This window comes from Cheilinus undulatus, linkage group 23 (assembly GCF_018320785.1).
Source record: "Cheilinus undulatus linkage group 23, ASM1832078v1, whole genome shotgun sequence".
NCBI lineage: Eukaryota > Metazoa > Chordata > Actinopteri > Labriformes > Labridae > Cheilinus > Cheilinus undulatus.
This window is the reverse complement of record NC_054887.1, coordinates 13,893,054-13,919,669: the sequence shown is the minus strand read 5'-3', so window position 1 is coordinate 13,919,669 and position 26,616 is coordinate 13,893,054. Positions and strand designations below refer to the sequence as shown.

Genomic DNA, 26,616 nt, shown 5'->3' with positions numbered 1-26,616 from the left:
TAAAGGGCATTTCTGTTGTTTTTTTTTAAACCTGGGGCCTATTTTTAATAACTTTTGGGTTTATCTGGCAAAGGATCACATTGTATTGCAGCCAGGACAGCCATCTGAAGAAAATCTCCTGAACTATTCCCAAAAAGTTTTTTTAAACTGTGATCCAGACCAAATGTTTTTAAAATTAGGGCCCAGGTTTGATAAATAAGAGATTTATCCTTAATAATTATGATTTTTTTGTCCAAAGCATTCTTAGCTTTATGCCTTCCTCTTGATATCTCTCTATGTTTCTTTGTTTGACAGGCGGAGATCTTCACAAGGGTCCTCCAGAGCGAGGAGTACGAGGAGAATGAAGATAAAACCGTCATGGCTCTGGGCATCCTCAGCACCATCGACACCATCCTCACCGTCATGGAGGACCACAAAGAGGTCTTTAACACCCCTGAATGACGCTTTTAACATTTCCCTTTATGTGCAGTGAATCTAGAAGATATGAATGGAACTTTCCATGATAATCAGTATGTTGGGATTAACCTTTCTGTGTTCTTCTCTTCAGATCACTCAGCAGCTGGAGGGGATCTGTCTGCAGGTGATCGGCCTGGTCCTGCAGAAGCCCATCATAGGTATGGCAGGTGTGTGCGCGGGCGTTCAGTGTCTATTAACACTTAACACGTTCTCATTCAAATTATTGCTGCTTTTGCATTTTGCTGCTCTTTTTTCATTCTCAGAATGTGAAAAACGTCACAAGTTTGCTTAATTAATTCATCATCAACTCCCTCATCACTACCTTCAGAATTAATGATCCTGCACGGTGTTGTTTGATCACACTTTCTTTTAATTATGGTACTGTAAGGTACGATTCAGATTAGCTGCAGACACCAGGGTATTAACCAGGTGATCAGATCAATGATTACAAGAATTAGTTCTGATATTTCAGCCATGTATTGTAATAAACTAGAGCCCTGTGCGGGATGCTTTTCTGACCATTACTGTCCGCTCCTGCCCTCAGCTGCAACAAATCTGTCCATCACGCATCATGCATGGATTTTGACAATCCATGTTTACTATTCAGATAAACTGACAGTGCATTTGATTAAAGGAATGGTAATATTAATGTGTTCACTTAAGCACCACCTCAACAAAGTTTCCTCCCTGAATGAAGGATATCTCTCAGAAGACACCCACAACACTCACATCCTTGTCGTGCATAAAGGTACCACACAAAGTAATATTTACCAAGTCTATTTACTCATCTTTTATCATCATGTATCCTGATGTATTACAAAGGTAAAGTTGTTCCCTAATCCCTAGAAAGTTTGTGTGTCACAAAATCTGCAGCACACTTCCATCATTTCTCAGTACTGTGCTGTTACCAACCTCGTCATTAGATGTTTAATGCATTAAGACCAATTTGCATAGAAAAGGGGTGGTTTTTTCCCCCCCAAATGACTGCATAATGACTCAGCGTCTCTGCATGCTGATGCATATTTGCAATAGTAGGCCTACAATAAAATAAGGGGAGTATTAAAGCTATTTCTTTTGACTTATTTACAAAGTTTAAGAGCACACACTTTATTGGGATGCTTAAATAAAGAATCACACCACTTGGCTGCATAGAGACAGACATTTATTTCAAACACATTTATGCAGCACAGCCAACTACAACCGACATATGACAACAAATAATCCAAGGTTTCTAACACCAAGGTGTGGCACATCTCCTGTTTTATCTTGTTTGATAAAAGCATGGAGAAGGGCTTCAAAGAGAACTTACTTAATTAAGGGATCATGGAGCAGATGTATCATCACATCCAGGCCAAATAGTTTTCCTTGTGGTCGTGTTTCAACAAACTCCAGTTGTTTTCCAGCTCCGTCTCACAGTTATAAGGAAAAACCAGGATGGTGAACTGAATTGAGGTGCAACAGTTTTGGATTACATAGAAAATCTGTATATATTTATGATTTAATTATGGCCCCAGTTTCAGACGAGTACACCAAAGAAGTCTTCCGACAGGTATTAAGGATAATTGGAGCAACGATGTGGTGTGCAAATCGCCACAGACAGACATGCCGCCATTTAAAGTATTAAAATATTGGCAGACGATGACTGGTTGCTGATCAGTTGGGCTATCCCTACCATCTGCCCACCTACCTACAAACAAAAGTAAACTTAAAGGTTTGCTTCAGGCTAATATACAGAGGAAAGATGAGTTTGCTTTTGTTCTTGTTCATACAGCGAGGTGTTGCCTACATTTAAACCAGGCTTCCCTAACTGATCCCTTTAATTTCCATTTTTATATTTATCCTTCAGATAAACAAGGTTTTGTTACTGTTTGATGATTTAATGCTTTCTGCAGTGATGTTTTAAAAACTGCCTGCTGCTGTCATGTCAGAGTTAAAAGCACGTCTGTATAGAGAGAGAATAATGTTGGGGGATTTCTACTGAGTGCAAAAGTTTACTGATGTGACAAAAAGACAAGAAAATGAAACACGACTGCTCAGGAGGGTTTTTCTGGAACACTGAGGCACACTTTAAAGCCTTGTCCATGAGAAGATGGTCATTTTGTACATACAAAGATGTCCTTGAAAACCTTGTTCTTGAAATTAGTTGAACATTTCTTACTACAGAAAGTATTCAGACCCCCTTCACTATTCAGTTTTGTTATGTTGGAGCCTAATTCTACAGTCGAAAGAAAAATGATTTTTATTCTCATTAAAGGAGACATACCCTTTTAAGACAAGTTTATATTGTATTCAGAGGCCCCCAAGACATGCCTGTGAAATTTGTTGCTGAAAAACACTCCAGTATTGGATTTTTGCATGTCTAAAAACCCCTCTGTTTCAGCCCCTCTCAGAACGAGCTGTTTCTGTGTCTGTGGCTTTAAATGGTAATTAGCTGTCTGACTCTGCCCTTTACCACACCCCTCTCAGGAAATGGATGCAGCACTCTTGGGCCCAATCCCATTTCTACCCTTAACCCTCAATCTTAACCCTCAAGCTCAACCCTCAGTCTTAGCTCACCCCTCAAAACCAAGTGTAAGGGCCATCTCATGACTTAGAAGTGGGACACCCCTTAATAGCAGTTACCATTACAGACTGTAGAGGGCAGTAATGTGCCAAAATAGCGTAGTTTGTCAATTCAAAGGAGGAAAAAGAACGAGAACATGTTAATATTCAACCAAATAACATGTATAAACACCACAACCACGGACATGTTCAGCTGAAAGTCACCGTATAACGCGGCCATTAGCTAAGGCCAAACACCAGTTGTAACTAGGGTGGCCATTTCCACAGCACCAAAAAGGAGGACACTTTGCAGCCCTTAGTGAAAAAAGAATAATCAAAATAAATAGGACTCTTGTGTATTCACCGCTACAATACAGTTTTGTCTATGATACTGATGGTATTGTGATACTGTAATTCTGAGATACTCTACTCATTGAAGGACAATTTGACCCAGGACCGCCCCTGGCCAAAGGCCCTAAGCAGACTCTGATATGAGGCCCCCCACTATCACCCAAACAAACTCACTGAACAATACACAGAAATATCTTAAAATAACTAAAGGATATGTTACTACAATAATGAGAAATAGAAAGTCTTTGAAATTTAGCCTGAGTTAGTAGCATATAAAAGACACAGTTCTTGGTTAGATAAATGATCATTGATTTTAATGATCATATTCCTTGTTGCAATAATAAGGATATTTATAATTATAATTTCCATCTGTCTAAAAAGGTGGTCACTATGGGTTAATTATTTTCATCATAATATTAATCCCACTTTATTAGCTCTCTATTGGGGTCTTCTCCTCAAAATAAAAAATAATATAAACCAGATGATCTTGTCCCCCTTGCACCCCCTCACACACACCTCTGCGCATCTCCCCTTCCCTCACACACACCAAAAATATATAACTTATGTGTGACGGCCAGGTAAAGTTTATGTTTGGTCAATGCTGTATATACGTTACCAGGATCATATTTAACATACAAACACTGGACTGTTGTACCGAGAAAGAGAACAATGGACAATATGCTGTGTTACGTTTTCCAAAGGAGGACAAGTAAACATCTGGCTTGAGGCTGCACTGGACACAGGGCATTGAAATTCCGGACACCCTCATAGGTCCGCGACAGCACAGTTACCGGCTTACGATCATAAAAATAAAAGTAAATGTTACGCTACAAAAAGGCAAATAATCCATAAATATCATTAAACTAAGATATTGAAGTGGTTTTTGTAATTTTTAGATCTCTATTCACACAGAAATTTACATTTATAGCTCGATTTCTTCCCCGCATTTGCCGCCATCTTTCTTTGAGTGATAACCGTTAAAACCAAGGGAGGTCCAGGAACAGCTCAAAACTGAGGGAGATAACGCCCTCAATCTCGCCCCTTAGGCTCAATTCTCAGGTGTATTGGGACAGCCCTCGCACTTCGTGGGACCGCGCATTTCGAGACTGAGGGTTAAGGGGAGGAATGGGATTCAGCCTTGATGTTACAGACACTTTTATCCAAAGTTTAGGACCTGACAGGGTTTCGAACCATCAACCTCCCAGACTGTAGTTAGCAAGGTAACCCACTGAGCTATCCAGCATCTCAGCTGGTAGCTGAGAGGATCGGTAGAGGAGGGCGGAACTTTCCTCCAAGTGGGGGAGGGCCAACCAAACCTGGGGGCGGGTGCTTATGCCCCTGGTGAGGTCACTAGGTGTAAAATCTGAGAACAGCTTGTTTCAGCAAACATTTTCTGAAACGTGGAGAAAGAGAGGGAGAAAAAAGGAATGGGTTTTTCTGGTATTTGTGGGGATTGTGGACAGGCCAGGGGCACATATTTGTGTTAGAAAAGCCTGAAAAGTGATTTTTGCATAATACGTCCCCTTTAATCTACACTTTGTACCCAATAATGACAACATGAAAAAATATTTTTAGAAACTTGCAAATTTATTATGAAAAATAAAACACAAGTATCAATTTACATAAGTATGAAAAATGAGGCAACAAGCACCTGGATTGGAGGGTTTTCCATCATACTTCTTCACAAATCCTCTCAACCTTAGTCAGGTTGGAAGGGGCCCGTCTGTGGACCGCCATTTTCAGGTCTCTACAGCAATGTTTGATAGGGTTCAACCCAGGGCTCTGGCTGGGCCACTCTAAGACATTCACAGAATTGTTGAAAAACACCCCTACAGCATGATGCTGCCACCACTATGCATCACTGTAGGGATAGTATTTTGCAGGTGATGACTGATGCTTGGTTACCTCCCGTCATAACATTTGGAATCAAGGCCAAACAGTTCAATCTTGGTTTCATCAGACCAGAGAATCTTGTTTCTCACACTCTGGGGGTCCTTCAGGTGTTTTTTCGCTAACTCAAAGCAGGCCTTCATGTGTTTTGCACTGAGGAAAGGCTTCCATGTAGTCGCTCTGCCTTAATGCCCAGATTGGTGGAAGGCTGCAGTGGTCGTTGTCATTTTGGAATTTTGTTCCATCTCCACACAGGATCTCTGGAGCTCAGTCAGAGTGACCATCAGGTTCTTGGTCACCTCTCCTACTAAGGCCCCTCTTCCCTGATTGCTCAGTTTGGTAAGGGGACCAGCTCTTGGAAGAATCCTGGTTGTGCCAAACTTCTTCTGTTTGAGGATTATAGAATCTTAAGTGCAGCAGATTTTTTTTCTGTTTTTATTTACATTTTAAACAATGTCCCAACCTTTTTTGAATAAGCTTTGTTAATGACTAAATGTTAACAAAGGAAAATGGAATAATTTAGTCTGTTTGCTTTAATAAGCAGTGTTTTCAATGTATCTTTCTCCTGATTTAGAGCAAACAGACTTTTGTACTCGCCCACAAACTAAAGATTAACGGAGGCTTATGTTTAGGAAGCGTTTGTGGATCCCCATTAAAGTGGCAGATGCTAATGTTTGCACATATTTAAAATGAGAAGTAATGAGGCGGTGTCAGTATCTGTGTTTAAGTGTGTGTTTGTGTGCCTGCTGCAGCGTGGGATCCTCGCTCTGTTAATGAATGGATTAACTGATAACCTCCTGCTGTCTCACTCAAAGGCTGCGTTCATGCTCAGGCACATAAAGCAGCAGGAGGGGGTCATAATGAACAGAATGAGAGACAGAGAGGTCAGGCTCGTTTTTCTTCTCCAAATCTGTGCCACACATACACACAAACATGCACAGCTGTGCTCTGTACATGAATCCCAGAGGAGGAGGAGGAGGAACTGAATACATCAATAGAGACCTCTTAACCACTAAAGATCCTCCTCAGGCGTATCACAGCTTCTCTACATCTGCTGCGGGACTTTCTTCACTCTTGGAGATGTTTTTGTTTGTTCTATTTGGCTGAAAAAGTTTAACATGAATTTTTAGCCTGTAGATGGCAGCAAACATTCTTCCTATACTAGATGTCACTTGGTGGTCTATTCCCGTGTCTTAAACATTACGCTCTGCAATCACAGCACTGAGTCTGTGTGGATAGGTCTCAGTCAGGCTTGCACATCTGGACACTACAGTTTTACTCCATTCTTCCTTGCAAAACTGCTCAAGCTCTGTCAGGTTGCATGGCCCTTTTCAAATCCAGCCACACATGCTCTGATGGATTGAGGTTTGGGCTTTGACTCGGCCACTCCGGAACTCCTGCACTCCTGACACTCCTGCACATCCTTGAAAAGTTTTGAATTGGACATTTTAGATTCCCAGGCCATAAAGTCATAAAGTCTTCTTTTTCTTGTGCAAGGTTTTGATTTTCAGAAGGCACTTTGACTGACACTTCTTTTTCCAATCTTTGTTTTCTAGCCACATTTATTCTATTTTTTACGTATGGACTGTTATATTGATAGAAAATATTCATTAAATGTGCCAGAAAATATCAAGTTTGGGTTTTTTGTGACTTAAAAAAAGTGTACCTCATCAATTGACATTTCATTAACAGTACATTAAATTAGAGAATTCAGCTATGCCAAATGTACTGAGACATCTCACGCGCCTCTCATTTTTACCCTTTTGCCGCTCAAATGGAGGAATTAATTTTTCTCAGCTCAGGTTTAAAAGTGTCTTAAAAAGTCTTAAATCTGATTTTTAAAAGCGTATAGGTACCTGAGGATTGCCCTCCAGGTTTTTTCTATATTTTGCTACTTTCATTTTACCCCCTACCTTTACAAGCCTTCCAGGGCCGGCTGCCAAGAAGCATCTCCACAGCAAGATGCTGCCACCACTGTGGTAAATAAGGGAAATTGTGGGTTTCTCTTTGCCACTTTACCATAAAGCATGATGTAAAACTTAAACTTCCTGTTGTTTTCAAAACTCCTACAGTGGTGGTAATGCACTAAAACGTTGCCAACTACCTTAAAATATCACGAAAAAGGTTTTGTTTTTTTTATTTCCAGAAGAAATTTTAAAAACTCCCTGTTGGTTTTTCAACATAGATGTTGTTTGGGGCAGTCAGCTGTGCTTATGTGGGGTTGTTACTCATGTCTAACATGCTTGATCCTTCTTGGCATTGTCGCTATCACTAGGAGATGGTGACACTTTTTAATCAGCAAGCGTCTGCTTTTTGACACGGCTTCAATCTCCAACCAAAACCCTGTGCCATGGCCATTTTCATTCACTTTTTCTTCATTACTTCACTATTTCAAAATACCTTCCCATCTCAGACATAAAAATTATTCATGCCCTTAATTTCACTGAGCATTACATTTGTTTCAACTTCACTCCAGCTCCAGTCTGAGCTATCAGATATCAACAGTTGAGGTGCATCCACACAAAGCGTTAAGGATTACCACTCTGAATGCCCAAAGTGGATCTGAATCCTTGTGAGGATTAAGCACTGCCTAAATGGGACATAAAGATCAAGTTTTTCAGTCTCTGTAAAGCATCTTCTCTCAGTATCTGTTTGTCTCTCTCTGCTTGAAAAAGGGATTTTTCTTGAACCATCTGTGAAGCTGTCAGCTCAGATCTTTCTCTGAAAACTCGAGGACCAGCTCAGTTCTTTGTGTTTCTGTGCTCTTTTTTAAAAATTCTCTTTGTTATACTGCAGTCCTTTCTAAAAGCTTTGTTGTGTTGAGCTGAGATGACTCTCTAAGGTGTGTTGTCTTAGAAGAGGGATTTTCCCCTGGTTACTGTCAGAAGGAGAGGCATGTCCGGCTCAGTCTGCAGTTTTCAACGATTCATTTCCACCCCTTCTTCTGAGCTCGTCTCCTATGTTATCATTTCTGTGACACAGATCTGTCATTTCTTCTATTAAGTATCAGTGTGGACTCTGCATGAGGGATTCATCATGTCCTGTTTGGTCTAAACACTCTGCCGCCTCCCAGACCGTATGTTAGATAGTCTGTCAGCGCCCTGGTGACACTATCATTATGAAAAATGTTTCAATCATCGCTTTCTGTCATCTGTTTCTCATGCTGGGTGTCCTTTCCTCTTCTTTGGAAAACATTTTTATATATAATGTTGCTTCAAACACTTGTAAATGTTTCCTATGATGATAAAATCTTGGTTTGTGCTTTAAACACATCATCATATAATGATAGTCTCACCCTTTAATCTTTCAGACTGCGGTACAAGGTCAAAGCAGTTGAGCCTCAGTGAGCACAATATTTCAAGAATGGCTTGAGGGATTTTGCTAAATTTTGCACAAATTCACCCTTGGTTGTGTCCAAAACTGCATACTCAAACATACAGTATATACTGCATACTAAGCTAATCATTATGGTAATATCCCTGTCTTCTCTTTTGTCTTCTGCAGAGTTTTACGAGGAGATCCTGTCACTGGCATTTGGTCTCACTTGTCAGACCATCTCCCCTCAGATGTGGCAGCTCCTCGGCGTCCTCTATGAGGTCTTCCAGCACGACTGCTTTGACTACTTCACAGGTTCTTCTGGTTACTAGATCACATTCTTGTATCGTTTACAAGCAGGCCTAAAATCAAGCGATTCCAGGCTGAAAATTGTCTGATTTCTGTCCTCAGCCAGTGCATCTTTAGTTGTAATTGCGTAATGTGTATGTTTTCGTTCCAGATATGATGCCTCTTTTGCACAACTACGTCACCGTGGACACTGACATGCTGCTGTCCAACCCAAAGCACTTAGAGGTCATCTACAGCATGTGCAAAAAGGTCAGACTCTAAACATCGTAAGCTTCCGTCCTCCTGTAACTGCTCATGATTATAGAAAATGTTTTCCACAATAAATTTCTGGTCTTTTACCTGCTGTAGGTGTTGACTGTAGATGCAGGCGAGGACGCTGAGTGCCATGCTGCCAAACTGTTGGAGGTCATCATACTGCAGTGCAGAGGACGAGGCATTGACCAGGTTAGAGAACACACAAAATATTCCACAAAGATATTTGATTTCCTCGATTTAATATGTAGCTTACTCAACATAAAGGTCTACTGTTTTATGAAATGTATTAATTAGAGCTATTAAACTATGTATGTTACTTTTGTGTTTATACACTGCCTGGCCAAAAAAAAAAGTTGCCAGCAAAAAAAGGTCACACACTCTAATATTTCATTGGACTGCCTTTAGCTTTGATTACAGCACGCATTCGCTGTGGCATTGTTTCGACAAGCTTCTGCAATGTCACAAGATTTATTTCCATCCAGTGTTTGCATTAATTTTTCACCAAGATCTTGTATTGATGATGGGAGAGTCTGACCACTGCGCAAAGCCTTCTCCAGCACATCCCAAAGATTCTCAATGGGGTTAAGCTCTGGACTCCGTGGTGGCCAATCCATGTGTGAAAATGATGTCTCATGCTCCCTGAACCACTCTTTCACAATTTGAGCCTGATGAATCCTGGCATTGTCATCTTGGAATATGCCCGTGCCATTAGGAAGAAAAAATCCATTGATGGAATAACCTGGTCATTCAGTATATTCAGGTAGACAGTTGACCTCATTCTTTGGGCACATAATGTTGCTGAACCTAGACCTGACCAACTGCAGCAACCCCAGATCATAGCACTGCCCCCACAGGCTTGTACAGTAGGCACTAGGCATGATGGGTGCATCACTTCACCTGCCTCTCTTCTTACCCTGATGCACCCATCACTCTGGAACAGGGTAAATCTGGACTCATCAGACCACATGACCTTCTTCCATTCCTCCAGAGTCCAATCTTTATGCTCCCTAGCAAACCGAAGCTTTTTTTTCCGGTTAGCCTTACTGATTAGTGGTTTTCTTAAGGCTACACAGCTGTTCAGTCCCAATCCCTTGAGTTCCCTTCGCATTGTGCGTGTGGAAATGCTCTTACTTTCACTGTTAAACATACCCGAGTTCTGCTGTTGTTTTTCTTCGATTTGATTTGGCCAAACGTTTAAGTGATCGCTGATCATGATCATTCAGGATAGTTTTCCAACCACATTTCTTCCTGGAAGACGATGGTTCCCCACTATCCTTCCAGTTTTTAATGATGCGTTGGACAGTTCTTAACCCAATTTTAGTAGTTTCTGCAATCTCCTTAGATGTTTCCTCTGCTTGATGCATGCCGATGATTTGACCCTTCTTAAACAGACAAACATCTTTTCCACGACCACAGGATGTGTCTTTCAACATGGTTGTTTAAGAAATGAGAAGTTACTCATTGCATTGGCTGGGGTTAAATAACTTGTTGCCAGCTGAAAGATAATCGCCCATGCAGTAATTATCCAATAGGAGGCTCGTACCTATTTGCTTAGTTAAATCCAGGTGGCGACTTTTTTATTTGGCCAGGCAGTGTATTTTAAGAGATGATTTATTAATTTTTAACTTAATTTTTGATTATTTTGATGCATTTCTTTGAACGGTTTTCTTCTTCCAAGCTATAGTTCTCTTGCAGACTGAATAAGATTGTCCCCTAGGATTTCTCTATATTTTGCCGCATTCATTTTACCCTCTACCTTTACAAGCCTTCCAGGGCTGACTGCTGAGAAGCATCCCCACAGCATGATGCTGCCACTGCTGTGCTAAATTGTGGAGATTGTGTGCTTGTGGTGATGTGCAGTGTTTTGTATCTGCCTAACATGGAATCTTGTCTGATGGCGAAAAAGCACCATTTTGGTCTCATCAGACCAAAGAACCTCCTTTCACTTGACCGTGGAGTCTCCAGCATGCCTTTTCAGCACATTCTAGTCAAGAAGCATCCCCACGGCATGATGCTTCCACCACCATTCATTCAGTTCTGATTAAACTGGCGCCATAGCTCAACTAAAACAGGCCCATAGCTACTGCTTATTTCTCCTCAAATGACACTAATTTGTTTGGTCATTTTCTGACCTGGAACAAGTAAATCAGTTTGAAGCTTTGCAAGATGGATTGGTAGATATGGAATCTGGACAGTCCATTTGCTTTGTGAGGTTAGATTCAGAGTCGACATTCGAGCGAAGATTGAATATATCTGTTCAGGCCATTCTTGAGATATTGCGTTCTCAAGAACAGCCTGGACGGATGTTCCCATGGACAGACAACCTGAAAATGTAAGTCTAAGGCCCCAGCTATCCCAGGCATACAGGCATAATAAACAGTGCAATAAATATTTTTATGCTATACTTGTGTACCGGGAAAAGGACAGTAGTCCAGTTAACTATGTTGATGGAACGACAACTTTAGCTCAGTTTAACTGAGCATGTAAACACACTGATTGTTCCAGACTGACATTCCCTGATTGATGCAGTTAATTTGCCTCCATGCCAATATTAGAAAAATTCCCTGGATTTTATTTAAAATCTGTCTTTGATTCTATTGCACATACTTACCAAATTTTAAGTGTGCTGAACAAGGCAAATAAAACCAGATTTAGATTTTATTACCAATTCAATGTGATAAACTTGAAATATTTGCAGAGTGAAAGTTTTCTGTTTTTTGTTTTAAGAAAGTTGACTTTGACAAGTAACATTGTGTTTCATGGGTGCCTTCTCTGCAGGTCATTCCTCTGTTCGTGGAGGTCGTCCTGGAGCGTCTGATGCGGGGGGTGAAGTCCAGTGAGCTGAGGACCATGTGTCTGCAGGTGGCCATTGCCGCGCTGTACTACAACCCGGCTCTACTCATCCACACACTGGACAACATGCACTTCCAACACAGCCCTCAGCCAATCACAGCACACTTCATCAACCAGTGGATGAATGACACTGAGTTCTTCCTGGGGTAAGGACAGGAAAAACATTTTTAAAAGCCCTATTTATTATAGAGAGAAAACAGCTGATATGTTAGCTACTTCGATTCTAAAATGTAGTGAAATCTGTCTTCAAAGATTCAAAACATCAGGGTTGTTTGTTGTTGTTCTGTGTTGATGAAATTATTTTGTTTTAAGTAAGCTTTCTTTTGGACAAAAAAGCCAGAATGTACAATGTCTCTAAAAGTATTCACCCCTTGTATGCTCTACCCTTATATTGGTTTTATCAATCAATCATATTCATTATAATTAGTCTTCTTCTGACAAGAAAAAAGACAAAAAAACTCTTTGATGTCAAATTAAAATCAGACTTCTACAACTTCTCCGGGATGTTCAGTGCCCTTGAAGGTTTTCTGTATCCATCACCTGACTTATACTTTTCAATAAACTTTTCTCTGAGTTGCTTAGGGTGTTGTTTTGTCTGCATGGTGTAATGGTAGCCAGGAATACTGATTGGCTGGACCTCTGTTGAATTAGGTCAGTCACTTTAAAGGGAGCGAGTATTTCTTCTTTTACATTACACATTTTTATTTAACTGACATTACTTTGTAGGAATCCGTTTTCACTTTGACATTAACAAGTGGTTTTTTTTGTGTTTTTGGGGCAGCAAAAAAGCCAAATTATATCGTTGATAATTGATTTATGAAATCAGAAAAAGTGGGTTAATAGTTTTTCATAGGCACTGTGTGCACGTCTTTAGATTCTGCTTTTGTTTCAATGATCTTGAGTACAATGATTGTGCAGTCAGTCCAAGAAATAATGAGCTAAAGAGGCATAAATGTTGTATAGGCCACCTCCTTAAAGCACATTAAACAGTCTTTTAATTGATCATTGATGTTTAAATGACTGGACAGCGGAGTTTGTTGTCTTTGGCATCAGTGAACAGGATAAACACTTTAGAGAATAAATCACATAATCATCACCAGGGCCCATTTAAAGACTATCAGCAGTGATTTAAAACATGCATTCATTATGTCCCCATTCTTATCCTTCAGTTTAATGTAATTGATGATTAGCCCATTTTAATGGCAGTTAGCAGCTCCATTAGCAGAGCTGTATTAGTCATTACTCTTATCTTATCAAGCCAAGTCTCCTTCATCTCTCTCCTGTCTGTGCTCATGTTTATTCACTCTGTCTTTTATTTATTTATTTTTAATCAGCGTCACCTAAGCTGTCAGAGAAATAACAGGAGATAAAGCTGTGAGTTTGGAGGGGTACTTGAGGGGAATCTTAAGTGAAAGGCTGGGCATGGTGAGGTCGGTAGGAACTGATTAGCTTCACTTAAATCCTTAAAGGTAAAGCAGTTGCATTTTCTAGTAGGAGTTAATAGAAGATAAATCCCCATGCTGGTTTCTGTTCAAGCCTGGTCTCAGACTTTTAGTTTTAAAGCAGCAATTCAAAAAGTTTCTGCTTTTGCTTTGTTATAAGAAAACTCGTGCAGATTTCTCAATCTTACAATCTTGCACATGATCTTTTTTCCAAATAAATGACAAACTTGTGGCCTCATGTTTAAAAAAGGTAGCACTTTTTCTCTGTTCAGCTTGAAGCTATTAGCAGCCACATCCTAGTCATCATCTCTGATTTCCTTCCCAGACTCCACGACCGTAAGATGTGCATCATTGGGCTGAGCGTGCTGATGGAGCTGCCCAGCCGACCAGCTGTACTGGAGGGAGTCGCTGCCCAGATCGTCCCCTCCATCCTGCTCCTCTTCCTGGGCCTCAAACACCTCTATGCCTCCCGGCTTGCCAACAAACCTGATCTGCTGGCTCGCGCTGGAGCTCAGGATGAAGACCAAAATGGTGAGAAAATACAAAGACAATCCGCAAAGGAAAACGAGACTGTAAGGCAGAGGTGAAGGAGCTAATGTAGAATGACTTTGGACAGAGAAAAGAAACCGGCTTAGTGACAATAATGAAATGAGATTCTCGGTTCCTCGGCTACAGGAATCTTGATTCACTCTGAGCTGAAATTAGCTGCACTGCTTTTACTTTCTCACCCCTGCCGGCTCGTCTTCGCTTCAGTCAGGGGTAAAAGAATTAGATTCCTAAACCTTGTCTACTGCTTGTGGGGCAGACTGATAAATTAACTCTGCGCTACGGTGACGACTAAAGGTTTCTCCTGCAGCAGGGTGTTTGAAATGCATTGATTTCACCCCATTAAATGGTTTAGAACGGTTTATTCTTAATGGAAAAGCTCACATTTTCCCTCTGTTAATTTTTTTCGGGTTTGAAATACGCCTTTAATCAGGAGAGAAGGATGTGAATACGTAATGCCAGTGAGAAAATATCAAATTACAGAAGAGTCCTGCAAGTTACTGAAAAAGAAAAACCCTAATTAGGAAGGTTTTTTAAATTTTTAAAGGTTTTATGTTTTTGTTGTCAGCTTTCTCTTTGAGTACTTAACAAATATTTGGCAGTTATCTAAATTAAATGCACAGCGTGTAGCATAAAATCTGGGATATAAGCTGCAGTCAGTTTGGGGAAATCTCCTAAAGGAGTAAAAAAGGTTTAAACTGTCCTCCTTCATGATGATTTCCATCTTGTTCAGTAGAGTCCACCACACTGTTTTCTGTCAGCAGAAAGAGACAGGATATTTCAGGGGAGAGGATGGGAAAAGAGTTAGACATAGACCAAACATGCCAGGTTCGGAATTCAAACCTGCAAGCTGTGTATCGAGGACTGTAGCCTCTATTTGGGCACCTGCCCTACCAACCAAGCTAAACCAGCACCGTGATTTTTGGATTTTTTGAATTTTTCTTGTGTAGCTTAAGAGCAGTTTCCCCCAATGCAGACCCTTTGCACAAATTATAACTTGAGATGTGCTGCTCAGTCCTGGTCACATTCTTGAATTGTCTTTTCAATAAAACTACACTCCAGGCAGTTTTTTTGCTAAACATTGTATCATTGTTTTCTATAAATGTCTGTTTTCGACATAATGAGGGTGAAAGCCAGTTAAACAGTGGCACTAGCACAGTGAAATAGTGCAGTTGGGGGATGAGTAAGGGTGCACAGCATGAAATTGGGCACAGGTAAAGGTGGAAGCAAGTACATCAGTTGATCATCTGTTCTAATGTAACTCAGTTCACTGATGGAGTGTGTTAATAACCTTGCAGACTGCAGTCTCTGTTAACAAACTGAATATTTGTGGCTAATGTGTTCTAATATAACTCAGTTCACTGATGAAGTGTGTGAACAACACTGCAAACTGCAGTTTCTGTTAACAAACTTATAATTTTTGGCTAATAATGTTTTTTAATGTAACTCAGTTCACTGGTGAACAACACTGCAGTCTGTATCATGTGCTTTATTGGTATCTCATCTGAAATGATTTCTGCCATGTAAACAAATCAAAATTGCAGCCTATAATGTTAGAAATGCACTAAACAGCAGTGAGACTGGGAATCTATCCCACAACCAGTACGTTATGGTACCATAGGTTCTGTATATGGGCGCCTGCTCCACCAACTGAGCCAAACTGGTGCCCAATATGTTTGTAGCTTCTATCAGCACTATATTCAGCAGTTCTTTTTCTATGAATATTCAAGTAGGGTTCCTCCATTTTCTTATAATTCTTCTTTATTGGTTTTGCTGCTCCAGCTTGAACTGTTGGCTACTTCACTCAACACTGCCCACACGATTACTAGTGGTATTGCAACATTTGGTCAATATCTGTAAGCTTTGAGAGAACGTGCAGAAATACAGACAAAATGAATGCAGAGAATGAAGAGAAAGCTATCCATTTTTGTTCTTAGAATTTATGGTGTGAGCTTGAGCTATAGAACATGCAGCTGATGTTGGAGAATAAACGTGGTTCATCACAAGTAAGCAGCACAAAACAAGGGATGTACGATATTAGCATGATATCCGGTTTGGGCAGATATGAAAATTTCTGCTGATATTTAAAACAGATGTATTCGCTGTTAATATCAGCCTGTATGGGCTCTAAATGTCAACATTATGTATGAATAAGGAGTTTTAGGCTGGACCATCAGACCTACAACAGCTTAAGTAATTTTATTTGTTAATCATCATTACTTAAACTTGTTTGTTTGGCTTAAATTAATCTATATATATTGGTATAACTCCAATATCATGCATCTCTACACAAAACGGAGGTACAGCAATAGAACAGCAGCTTCCTGTTGTAGTTCTTGCTTCCTTTTGGAGCAGTCTTTGACGTAACCTCCTGCATTTCCATGTCAGTGATAAAGATGATGTGAATCGGTCACCTCGACAAGACACGTCCCATTACAACAAAAAAATCTAAGATTTCTCTGGCTTTGACACCATAGACATTTCAGTGGGAAAATTCCACATGTATTACTTTTAAAACATGGACCAAAGCACCAGAAGTTAGTGCAGCTCTTCTCTATTTTCATCATAGTGTCTGTTTTTTTCTTTCCCTTTTTTTTTTAACAAACCTTTAAATCTTTTATTTTCTTTTTAATTCAACTGGATGCCTTGAGTTTTTTTCCAGAAATATGGTTTCTATTGTGGTGTTATCCCTTTTTTGTTAATTCCTGAGTTGATGCATCTGTATTTTTTATTTTTAGAGATATCTTTATTTAGCTTTCTTGTGTCATTTGTTATTTTCATGTGAACCAATGTTGTCTGTAGCAGTAAATATATTTCCCCTCAGTGGGATCAATAAAGATGTAAATATTGTAAACACTATTAAAGCTGCAGAGGAGATGCTGAGCAGCACATCAAGTGTGAAATATTGACCGGAATACTTTAGTTTATGGTCATGTACAAAAAAGTGTTGATTTCAACATGAGAGGACTTTAAATCGACCTTGTAGTTGTGGATTTAATGAGCCGTCTTTGAGATGAGAATTACAGCGACCTTGCGTTTCTCGCTTCCTTCATTTATTGTAATCAATAAATCTCCACTCTTTAAGTCTCTCATTTTCAAATGCTCCTTTCTCCTTGAAAAGGCATAAATATCTGTGTCATGTGGCTCTTTTCAGTTCGAGTTTAATCAGGAGTTAAAGATGAAGCTCTGATTTGTTTTCTGTGAATGCAGAGGAGATTCCCAGTGATGAAGATGAGGTGAATGAGAACCGTAACGCCATGCAGCAGCAGAGTGGCATGCCGGCCGGTCAGGGTGGCGAGGATGATGACGAGGATGAAGACGACTACTGGGATGACGACGGCTTTGAAGGGACGCCCTTGGAGGAGTACAGCACGCCTCTGGACTATGACAATGGAGAGGATGAATATCGCTTCTTTACTGCTGCTCTGCTCCGTGAGTCACCACACTAATGCCAAATACAAACATAAGTTTAGTTCTCCTGCATATGTACACAACATTTTATTCTACATGATGTTTTTCACCACAGGGATGTTGGGTTATGACTCACATGCTGTAAATTACAGCTTGAATATCTGAGTTTAGCCAACAGGAGCTGTTGAGAGTTAATGAAGGGATCGGTTATTTGTATCAGTTTGCCAAAATAAGACTTAATTTGACCGCAGCCTTTGTATTATTTTGAGTCGTTTTGGTCAGATGTGACCCACTAACAGTCCTGGATTTCTCAAGGCAGCAAATAGGGTTACATCACTCATACATCACATCCATGCTAACCATGCAAAGCTAACAGATTGTCCAGATTTTATGTCTGTCATCAGGTGGATCCATCTTGCTATGCCTCAAGCTGATATGCTTGTTTCTAGTCAGAAAGACGGACCAATCAGCATCAGTTAAGGAGAAACAGATGGTAGCTACAGCTGTGATTTAGTTGAAGCGACTGCAAGCCTCTAAACAATGGCTGCTGGCGAAGAGATAAGCACGGATGTAGCTAAAGCAGCAATTTGATCAGAACTGGACAATATTTCTTTGTTAAAAGAAGAGCAAAGAACCACACTGAAAGCTTTTCTTGGTGGAAAAAAAGTTCAATAATACCTCTAGAAGAGTTCAAACATGTTTTTTACATGATTTGCCTTGGAAATTATTTGAATAATAAAGATGTTCATGTTATTTTTCTCCTTTTACTGCAGCTCCATTAAACATTTTTACCTTTTGGTCTTTTCTCTTTGTATTTGTGGTCGTTCAGGGGTCCAGAACAGCGATGCAGCATGGTATCAGAGTCTGACTGCTCCGCTCAGTGATGACCAGAAGAAGCAGCTGCAGGAGATCTACAGCATCTCTCAGCAGAGGAGGAGCACCGCCGACAAGGGCCAGTGGTGAGTGGAAACACACAAAACCACAGCAGAATATAACCCCAATTCACAGTGGCCTTTAAAGCTGTGATATATAATCCTCTGTGATGTTTAACCCTCACTATGAACCTCATGGTGGTGTAATTGAAGGATAAGGAGATTCCCTGTGTACTACAAGACGCTAGCAGAGGGTAGGGAGTAACGGCCAATATCTTCCACCTAAGAGAAGCAAGATGTCTGTTAAATCATCTAGCTTTTAGCTTAGAGCTAAACTCTGACCCCCAGATCAAGACATGGTCAGCCAGCTAAACAACAGACTCAATGATGATAAAGTGCTCAGTCCATTTATGAGCTCTTCATTTAACCCTGTGCAGAAAAACAAGAATTACATTTGATCCAAAATTAGCCACACTTGGCTGTCAGTCTTTTCACATTTATAGCTACTTTATTCTGACAAATCTAGTGAGTTTAGAGCCATATCTTTAAATAATCCAGCCTCAACCTTGTGTTAGTTTGTCTTACTTTTGTTTAGCTGTGTGCTTGTTGTAAGCTTGCTTTTAACGGGGCACCACAGAATGAAATGAGGCTGTCATGTTACCAACAAAGTGAAGTCTGGGCTCCCTGCTCCATCAATAATGAAGGTTTCTCTTTATTGTTTTAGATCTTTTTAAGCCAGATTAGTAAAAAAGTGAGCTTGTTAGTTGCGCTTCGGAGGACAATTTCACAGGGTTGAATGCAAAATTACTGCACTTTGAATTGAATGTAAACTGGAGCTTTTGATGTGCAGTGAAATCTTACTAAAAGTAATGTAAGATCTTACATAATATCTCACAAGATCATCTTATGTACTTTTTAATTCATCAAACTTCTCATAGGAGATATTTCTGTACAACACAAAACAAAATTATTTCCTTACTTGTAAAGAAAGTGTCAAATTTCCCTTTATATTGTAAGATATTCCAGAACATAAAATTCTCCCCAAATTCCCCCCAATTTTTGAGATATTGCCAGACATTTCTATGAACATTCTCAAACATTTTATCCACATTATATTTCCCAAACGTATGAGACTTTCTGAAAAGCCTAAAACATTGAATCCAATTTTCCGCTAAAATTTCAAGAAAATTCCCCAAACTTTTAAAGCAAATTCTATCAATAATATCCAAACAATATCTTGAGAATTTATGAATAAAAAGTCAAAGGATGTTGCATCGAAAAAATCAATTCAATTCTCAAATATTGGCAAATATTTTTTTTTGTCATACAGCTGCTTTCTTGTGCCCTCTAGTGGTGTCTTTTAGTAACACAAGTTGCATATAGTCCTCTATATTTACGATTAGACTTATAACGTAGGCTTATCTCTGGTCTCTAAAGATGAGCAGTCTTTTAAATTCCTCTTGTGTTTTGCCTTTACAGAGGAGAAGGATGATGGGCATCAGAGAAAGAAGAGGAGGGGCAAAGATGGGAGGAGCCGGTCTGAACTGGGCTGACGAGGATATCAGTCTGATCTGAATTATCCCGGTCCAGATCAGACTGGAATGATCCCAACAAATCCAGGTCACTGGGTGCCATCAGAGCTGGAGGGAACGACGGACTGATATGAAATGGACCTGGAATATTCCTACCACCAGGACCGACGTGTGCATGAGTGAGTGAGTGTTTTAGGGCTGCATTATAAATATAAATGTCCTCGACCAGCAGAATTTGTTCCTGTACAGCGCAGTCCTTTGCCGTGAATGAGAAACTTTAAGAACACATCTGTTTGTGTTTGTTCGTACTGTAAGCACTCGTCTCCGTCTCTCTGTAGTTGAACACTTTTTATCATCTCACAATATGACGGTGAGGCCGACGAGGATTAAAAAGAATCAGATTTCTGTCAGGGTGCCTTGTATTCAGACTGAAGACAGACGAGGGGGTTAAAGACCCGACGAGGTCTCAGATGAAATATCAAAACAGGACGAGGGATCTCAGATTTTTGTCTGTCTTTGTTTCTGGATTTTGTTTTTGTAACCGTTTTCAGGACTAATTTAAGAAAATCATAAAAGTTCATGTAACATTTCTCTGTCTTTTTCTTGTTGTTTTGTTTTTCTTTACTGTTTTCAACCTTGAATAAACTTTATGGTGTTTTAGCACCAACTTTGGCCACATTTTTATATAGATTGTTGTCAAAGGGAACCAAAAAAAACCAGGCTGATATGACTGCAGTTTAATATGCAGCCTCCATTTACAAAAGCATTAATAATCATACATTTCATTGCTTTGAAAAGTACTTTTTCCTTGGAAATGGGGAAATTTAATTATAATTTATGTGGGATTTTCAGAATTTAGCAAGGGTTGTCCTTAAAAAAATTCAAGAATTTTCTTTGAATCTTGGGAAATATATTTGAATATTTTGGTACTTTTTAGAAGAAATTTTGAGGGGTACTCTTTTATGGGATACCATAAAATATGTTTAGTGGTTTCACAGAAATTTTAGGGAATTTGTTCATATATTCTGGGGAACTTGCTTGGAGTATTTTCATGGAAATGAAGGGATATGTTTGTATATTTTGGTGAGTTTCATTGAAAGTTTTGGGGAGAAGTTTGTTTAAAATTTTTGCAATTTTCATATAAATTTGGGAACTTTGGATAATTTAGGGAATTTGGAATTTTTCAAACATTTTCATGAAAACTTGGGAAATGTTGCATTTTTTGAGAATTCTTTTTTTTGTTTTTTTTTGTGTGGTTTGAATGGGAATTTAGCAAGGGGGTGTCCTTTGAAATTTCAGGTAAACTGTCTTGATGGCTGGATTTTTATTTAATCTTGAGGGATATACCTGAAATTTGGGGGAATTTCTGAAATTTTTGGCAATTTACTTGAAAATTTACAGGAATTTACAAGGAATTTTAGGGAAATTTTCATTTTAATGTTTAGGCTTTATGATGAAGTTTCACTGAAACATTTGGAAAATATCTGGCTACTTTTTAAGGTAATTTTAAAACATGTTTAGGAATTTGCACAGGTACACTATATTGCTAAAAGTAATCACTCACCCATCCAAATAAATTAAATCGGGTGTTCCAATCACTTCCATGGCCACAGGTGTATAAAATCAAGCACCCAGGCATGCAGACTGTGTCTACAAACATTTGCGAAAGAATGGGTCGCTCTCAGGAGCTCAGTGAATTCCAGTGTGGTACTGTAATAGGATGCCACCTGTGCAACAAGTCCAGTCGTGAAATTTCCTGGCTCCTAAATATTCCACAGTTAACTGTCAGTGGTATTATAACAAAGTAGAAGCGATTGGGAACGACAGCAACTCAGCCACAAAGTGGTAGGCCACGTAAACTGACGGAGCGGGCTCAGCGGATGCATAGTGCACAGAGGTCACCAACTTTCTGCAGAGTCAATCTCTACAGACCTCCAAACTTCATGTGGCCTTCAGATTAGCTCAAGAACAGTGCGTAGAGAGCCTCATGGAATGGGTTTCCATGGCCGAGCAGCTGCATCCAAGTCATACATCACCAAGTGCAATGCAAAGCGTCGGATGCAGTGGTGTAAAGCACACCGCCACTGGACTCTAGAGCAGTGGAGATGTGTTCCCTGAAGTGATGAATCACGCTTCTCCATCTGGCAATCTGATGGATGAGTCTGGGTTTTGTGGTTGCCAGGAGAACGGTACTTGTCTGACTGCATTGTGCCAAGTGTAAAGTTTGGTAGAGGGGGGATTATGGTGTGGGGTTGTTTTTCAGGAGCTGGGCTTGACCCCTTAGTTTCAGTGAAAGGAACTCTGAATGCTTCAGCATACCAAGAGATTTTGGACAATTCCATGCTCCCAACTTCGTGGGAACAGTTTGGGGATGACCCCGTCCTGTTCCAACATGACTGTGCACCACTGCCAAAAAGCAAGGTCCATAAAGACATGGAGGAGAGAGTTTGGTGTGGATGAACTTGACTGGCCTGCACAGAGTCCTGACTTCAACCTGACAGAACATGTGACCTCACAAATGTGCTTCTGGAAGAATGGTCAAAAATTTCCATAAACACACTCCTAAACCTTGTGGAAAGCCTTCCCAGAAGAGTTGAAGCTGTTATAGCTGCAAAGGGTGGACCGACGTCATGTATGGATTAAAAATGGGATGTCACTTAAGTTCATATGTGAGTCAAGGCAGGTGAGTGAATACTTTTGGCAACATAGTGTATTTAGGGAATTTAGGTTGTGTCGGGTTTGGTATCTGGCCTGAATCAGGTTGAAACAACATTAAGCTGGACACATTAAGCTGCTCTGCAGGCAAGGTCGACTCATCACTTAAACATGAAGGAACAAATGCCATGATGTGAATGTGATGCTGTGACCTCACTGAAACTCACGGCTGTATCGCTTTCTCTTCCACTCCAAGATGAATAATTCCTCTTCATTTTGTTTCTCTTACTTCATTCACAAACTTAAGACTATCACAGGAATAATGCCTATGGGGCTCAGCAGCTCAACTAGTGCAACAAGTGCTGTCATATGGCACCCCTTAGGGAGGTTTTCTATGGTCTTTGCAAAATGTGCACATTTTGAGCCACTGCTCTCATCTAAAGGACACCCAGCAGGTCTCGGGCCACAAGCTGTTGCCTTTTTTGCCTTTTGACAAGCAGTGCATGTAAAAGCTGATCCAAAACACAGACAAACTAACCAATCAAGGCATAGGAAGATAAACTTTTTCCCCCAGGTTGCATTGTTGTCTTTTTTTGCAGAGGAGTGTGGCAGCTTTGAAGAGCTACAGCTGTTAATCTTTTCAATATAACCATTCTTCTTGTCTCTATTAGCCTTGAGAGCCAACTCGACCAGCTTTAAAGGGCTCAGCCGCCCACTGACCTGGCACTTTATCATGTTTTATCTACCATGGGGCATCTAAAAGGGCGCTCTTGCAGCATGTTTTTTAATCATTTGGGGATCCCATTTTTTAGGGGAAGTTTTCAACACTTCCTCTCTGTTTCAAGGAGCAATGGGGCACTCGAAATCTAGGGTTAGAGATAAAAGTTAGAAATAAGACAGAGCCTCAGACTCTCCTTGCTATTGTCCTTGGACATCACTGCAGAAAAGTGAGTCAGAAAAGTGTTTAAGTCCTGACTAAAGCCCAAAGAGTTCCTGTTTTTATTCTCAGTCTTCTCTTGCCTCTGGCCCTCCCTCTGAGTTTGTCCTCCCGGTGTGTTTGATTGCAGCCTGTGTGTAGTAATCCTCCTTTTCCTTGCCCATGTCCTTTCTCTCTCTTACCAAGAGTGTTTGTGAGTGTGTGCAGACAAAGAAGAGCAGTGACCTGGTGGAGCAATGTAGGATGTCAGCATCCGTTTTCTCTCCCCACGTTTGTGTTTGTTCTTCATCTCTGGCTATGAAGCTCTGCAGTAAACCCGCCCTTCAGCCTCTGAATCAGTTCCTCCATCATTAGTTTTTCGTCTCTACTCCCTTTCACAGAACTTCTAATCATCTGTCCTGCATGCAAATGACAGCGGCTGGTGGGAGATGTTTTTCTTTGCTGACATATTTAGGCCGAGGCTGGATGCTGCCGCTGCAGAGACGAACGTTCTCAGACCAGGAGAAGAGAAGAGAGCTGGGGGAGGGATGCAGAGGATATCAAGGAGAGGTGAAAGAAAAAGACCGGAGAAAAATCACCTTCCCCTCCACAAACACTGTAAGAGTCGAGCTGATTTGCTGCTTTGTTTTCAGCCGCTCTGACCAGTCAGTTCAGGTGATATGTGGAGTCATAAAAAGTCAGATTCAACTGCGGTCCAGCGTCTGTAAAACTGTGTGGGAGATTAACAGAGTAGGGGTCTGCTTTTAGCCTTTAACATAGAATTAGGAAGGTTTTCTCACCACTTTTATTTACAATTACAAAGAGGAACTTTGTAAGAAGCCCATGAAGAAAATTGTACATAAAGCTAAGGTTTCAGTGTTACTTGGTGCAGTTTTTTATATTCTTTCACCCATCAAAGTGAGACGGTGGCCCTGAAGGTGGACTTAAAAACCTTTCATGAAACCAAAAAATATTTCAAAAATCCCCAAAATTTCCCAGTAAGGACAAACCATTTTTGAGACTAAGCTGCCATGCTGAAATGAAACCTACTAGGAGAAAAAGTATGGGGTGTGGACACACGACCTAAGTATTCCATGTTTTTTTTTATATATATATTTTGTGTTTTTATTCAATCTTATGTGATTCATAAAATATTTTTTTAAGTTTCATGAAATATGAAATTTCATTATGTTTTGAATATTATTTTTGTTCCATGTGATGTGTTTGCATTTTGAGTAATGTTTTGTTTCGGGTGATGTTTTTGTTTCAGTTTCATGTGATGTTTTTGTTTCAAGTTATGTTTTTGTTTCATGTGATTTTTTTTTTATTTCATGTGATGTTTTTATTTCATGTTATGTTTTTTTTGTTTCATATGATGTTTTTGTTTTTGTTTCATGTGATGTTTTTGTTTCATGTGATGTTTTTATTTCATGTTATGTTTTTTTTGTTTCAAGTTATGTTTTTGTTTTTGTTTCATGTGATGTTTTTTTAGTTTCATGTGATGTTTTTGTTTCATGTGATGTTTTTGTTTCATATGATGTTTTTGTTTTTGTTTCATGTGATGTTTTTTTAGTTTCATGTGATGTTTTTGTTTCATATGATGTTTTTGTTTCATTGGATGTTTTTGTTTCATGTGATGTTTTTGTTTCATATGATGTTTTTGTTTCATATGATGTTTTTGTTTTTGTTTCATGTGATGTTTTTGTTTCATATGTTTTAGTTTTTGTTTCATGTGATGTTTTTGTTTCATATGTTTTTGTTTTTGTTTCATGTGATGTTTTTGTTTCATGTTATGTTTTTTTGTTTCATGTGATGTTTTTGTTTCATGTTATGTTTTTTTGTTTTATGTGATTTTTTTATTTTAGATTTTTGTTTTTGTTTCATGTGATGTTTTTGTTTCATGTGATGTTTTTTTCATGTGATATTTTCGATTTGTTTGATGTTTTTGTTCTTGTTTTGTGTGATTTTTTTGTCGTTTCGTGTGATGCTTTTGTTTCATATAATATTTTTTGTTTTTGTTTCATGTGATATTTTTGTTTTAATGTGACGTTATTGCATTTTTAGTGTTTTGTTTCACGTGATATTTTAATTTATTGAGTAATTTTCTTTGTTTCATGGATTCTTAATAAGTTTGCTTTGGACATGATTTCATTTAGTCAAACTCTATTTAAACTCTAATATTTTAATTATCTGTATCTGAATCACATTATGTGATAAATTGAGTTTCTGATGGATTTGTCTTGTAAAGGAAAGATGCCCGACCCGATAGTTCACAGGTTAAGCTGGTCTCAATGTCTCTAAGTTGAGCTCATTTCATTCCAGTTGATTTGAAATGAGTTGGCGAGGTTAAATTTAGAGGCTGTTGTCCCGTAGAAAGATCACCTGCTGATATTGTAGAAAAGTGGAGAATGACCAGTTCCCTTAAGGAAGTTAAAACTGGAGAACTGTCAGAGCATTTTAGTAAAGAGTTCAGAGACGTGTGGAGGAGTTTATGTTGAAGTTTTGGACAGCAGCTGAAGCCCAGAGAGAGCAGAGCTGAAGCAGAACGAGCCTTCAGCGTGACAGCTGCAGATTTCTCAGTGTTGTAGAGTTTATGCTCCCTGAGGCAGAGAGCTGTCTCAGGTGAGCGGTGGGTGTTTGAGAGAAGCAGCGACCCACATAGGAGGACAGAGACGGGCAGCTTTACCACACTGCTGTGTTTTTATTCTCTCGGTGCATTAACACCCTGCTGCTCTAACACGGTAAATCTGACGGGTTTGACAGCGCTGCGGGAATCTTTAACGTCCTCAGAACATGACACAGAAAAATAAATCCCTGCTGTGATCCACGAGTAAGGCTTTTTGTTCACCCTAGATGCATCAAAATGACTTGTTCTGTGTTTGTACTCCATCATCACAAGGAGAAAACATGGCACAATCAAAAATCGTGAAAGTTTCCACATCACAGCTCAACATGACTTTATGGTCAACCTTGAAAACAAATGGTATGCATTTTTTCCAAACTCCACAATATCATGGACATTGGTCTTTATGCAGATTTTGCATTGATAAATCTTAGTATTTACGGGCTCCTGTAGATGCTTGTACAGACTAAACAGTAAATCGGTATAGTAAAGGATAAAGGCATGATTATACTTTTACTTTACAGCTCGTCTTAATTGACCTTGCTTCTTTTCTCTGATATATGGGGAGTAGACTTCTGAGAAGCTGGATGAAGAACCAGTGAGGTGGCTTGGAGGAGGCGACTGACGTATGCAGGATGAGAAGACCTGT

General features: G+C 39.6%; 1 protein-coding gene across 4 annotated transcripts in view; it reads left to right on the top strand.

Moving 5' to 3' along the window:
• Positions 1 to 20,428, top strand: part of ipo8 (importin 8) — a 29,397-nt gene extending 8,969 nt beyond the window's left edge. For 2 of the 4 annotated variants that reach the window (XM_041781260.1, XM_041781258.1), the window contains 10 exons: positions 295 to 420; positions 548 to 614; positions 8,743 to 8,868; positions 9,014 to 9,111; positions 9,211 to 9,306; positions 11,896 to 12,116; positions 13,738 to 13,943; positions 17,169 to 17,390; positions 18,199 to 18,328; positions 19,721 to 20,428. In XM_041781260.1, coding sequence (XP_041637194.1) covers positions 295 to 420; positions 548 to 614; positions 8,743 to 8,868; positions 9,014 to 9,111; positions 9,211 to 9,306; positions 11,896 to 12,116; positions 13,738 to 13,943; positions 17,169 to 17,390; positions 18,199 to 18,328; position 19,721 — 1,293 coding nt within the window. In that variant the 3' untranslated portion in view covers positions 19,722 to 20,428. Of the gene's footprint in view, positions 1 to 294; positions 421 to 547; positions 624 to 8,742; positions 8,869 to 9,013; positions 9,112 to 9,210; positions 9,307 to 11,895; positions 12,117 to 13,737; positions 13,944 to 17,168; positions 17,391 to 18,198; positions 18,329 to 19,720 lie in introns of all 4 variants that reach the window. The other 2 variants (XM_041781259.1, XM_041781257.1) reach the window with 1 other exon arrangement.
• Positions 20,429 to 26,616: the final 6,188 nt, after the last annotated feature.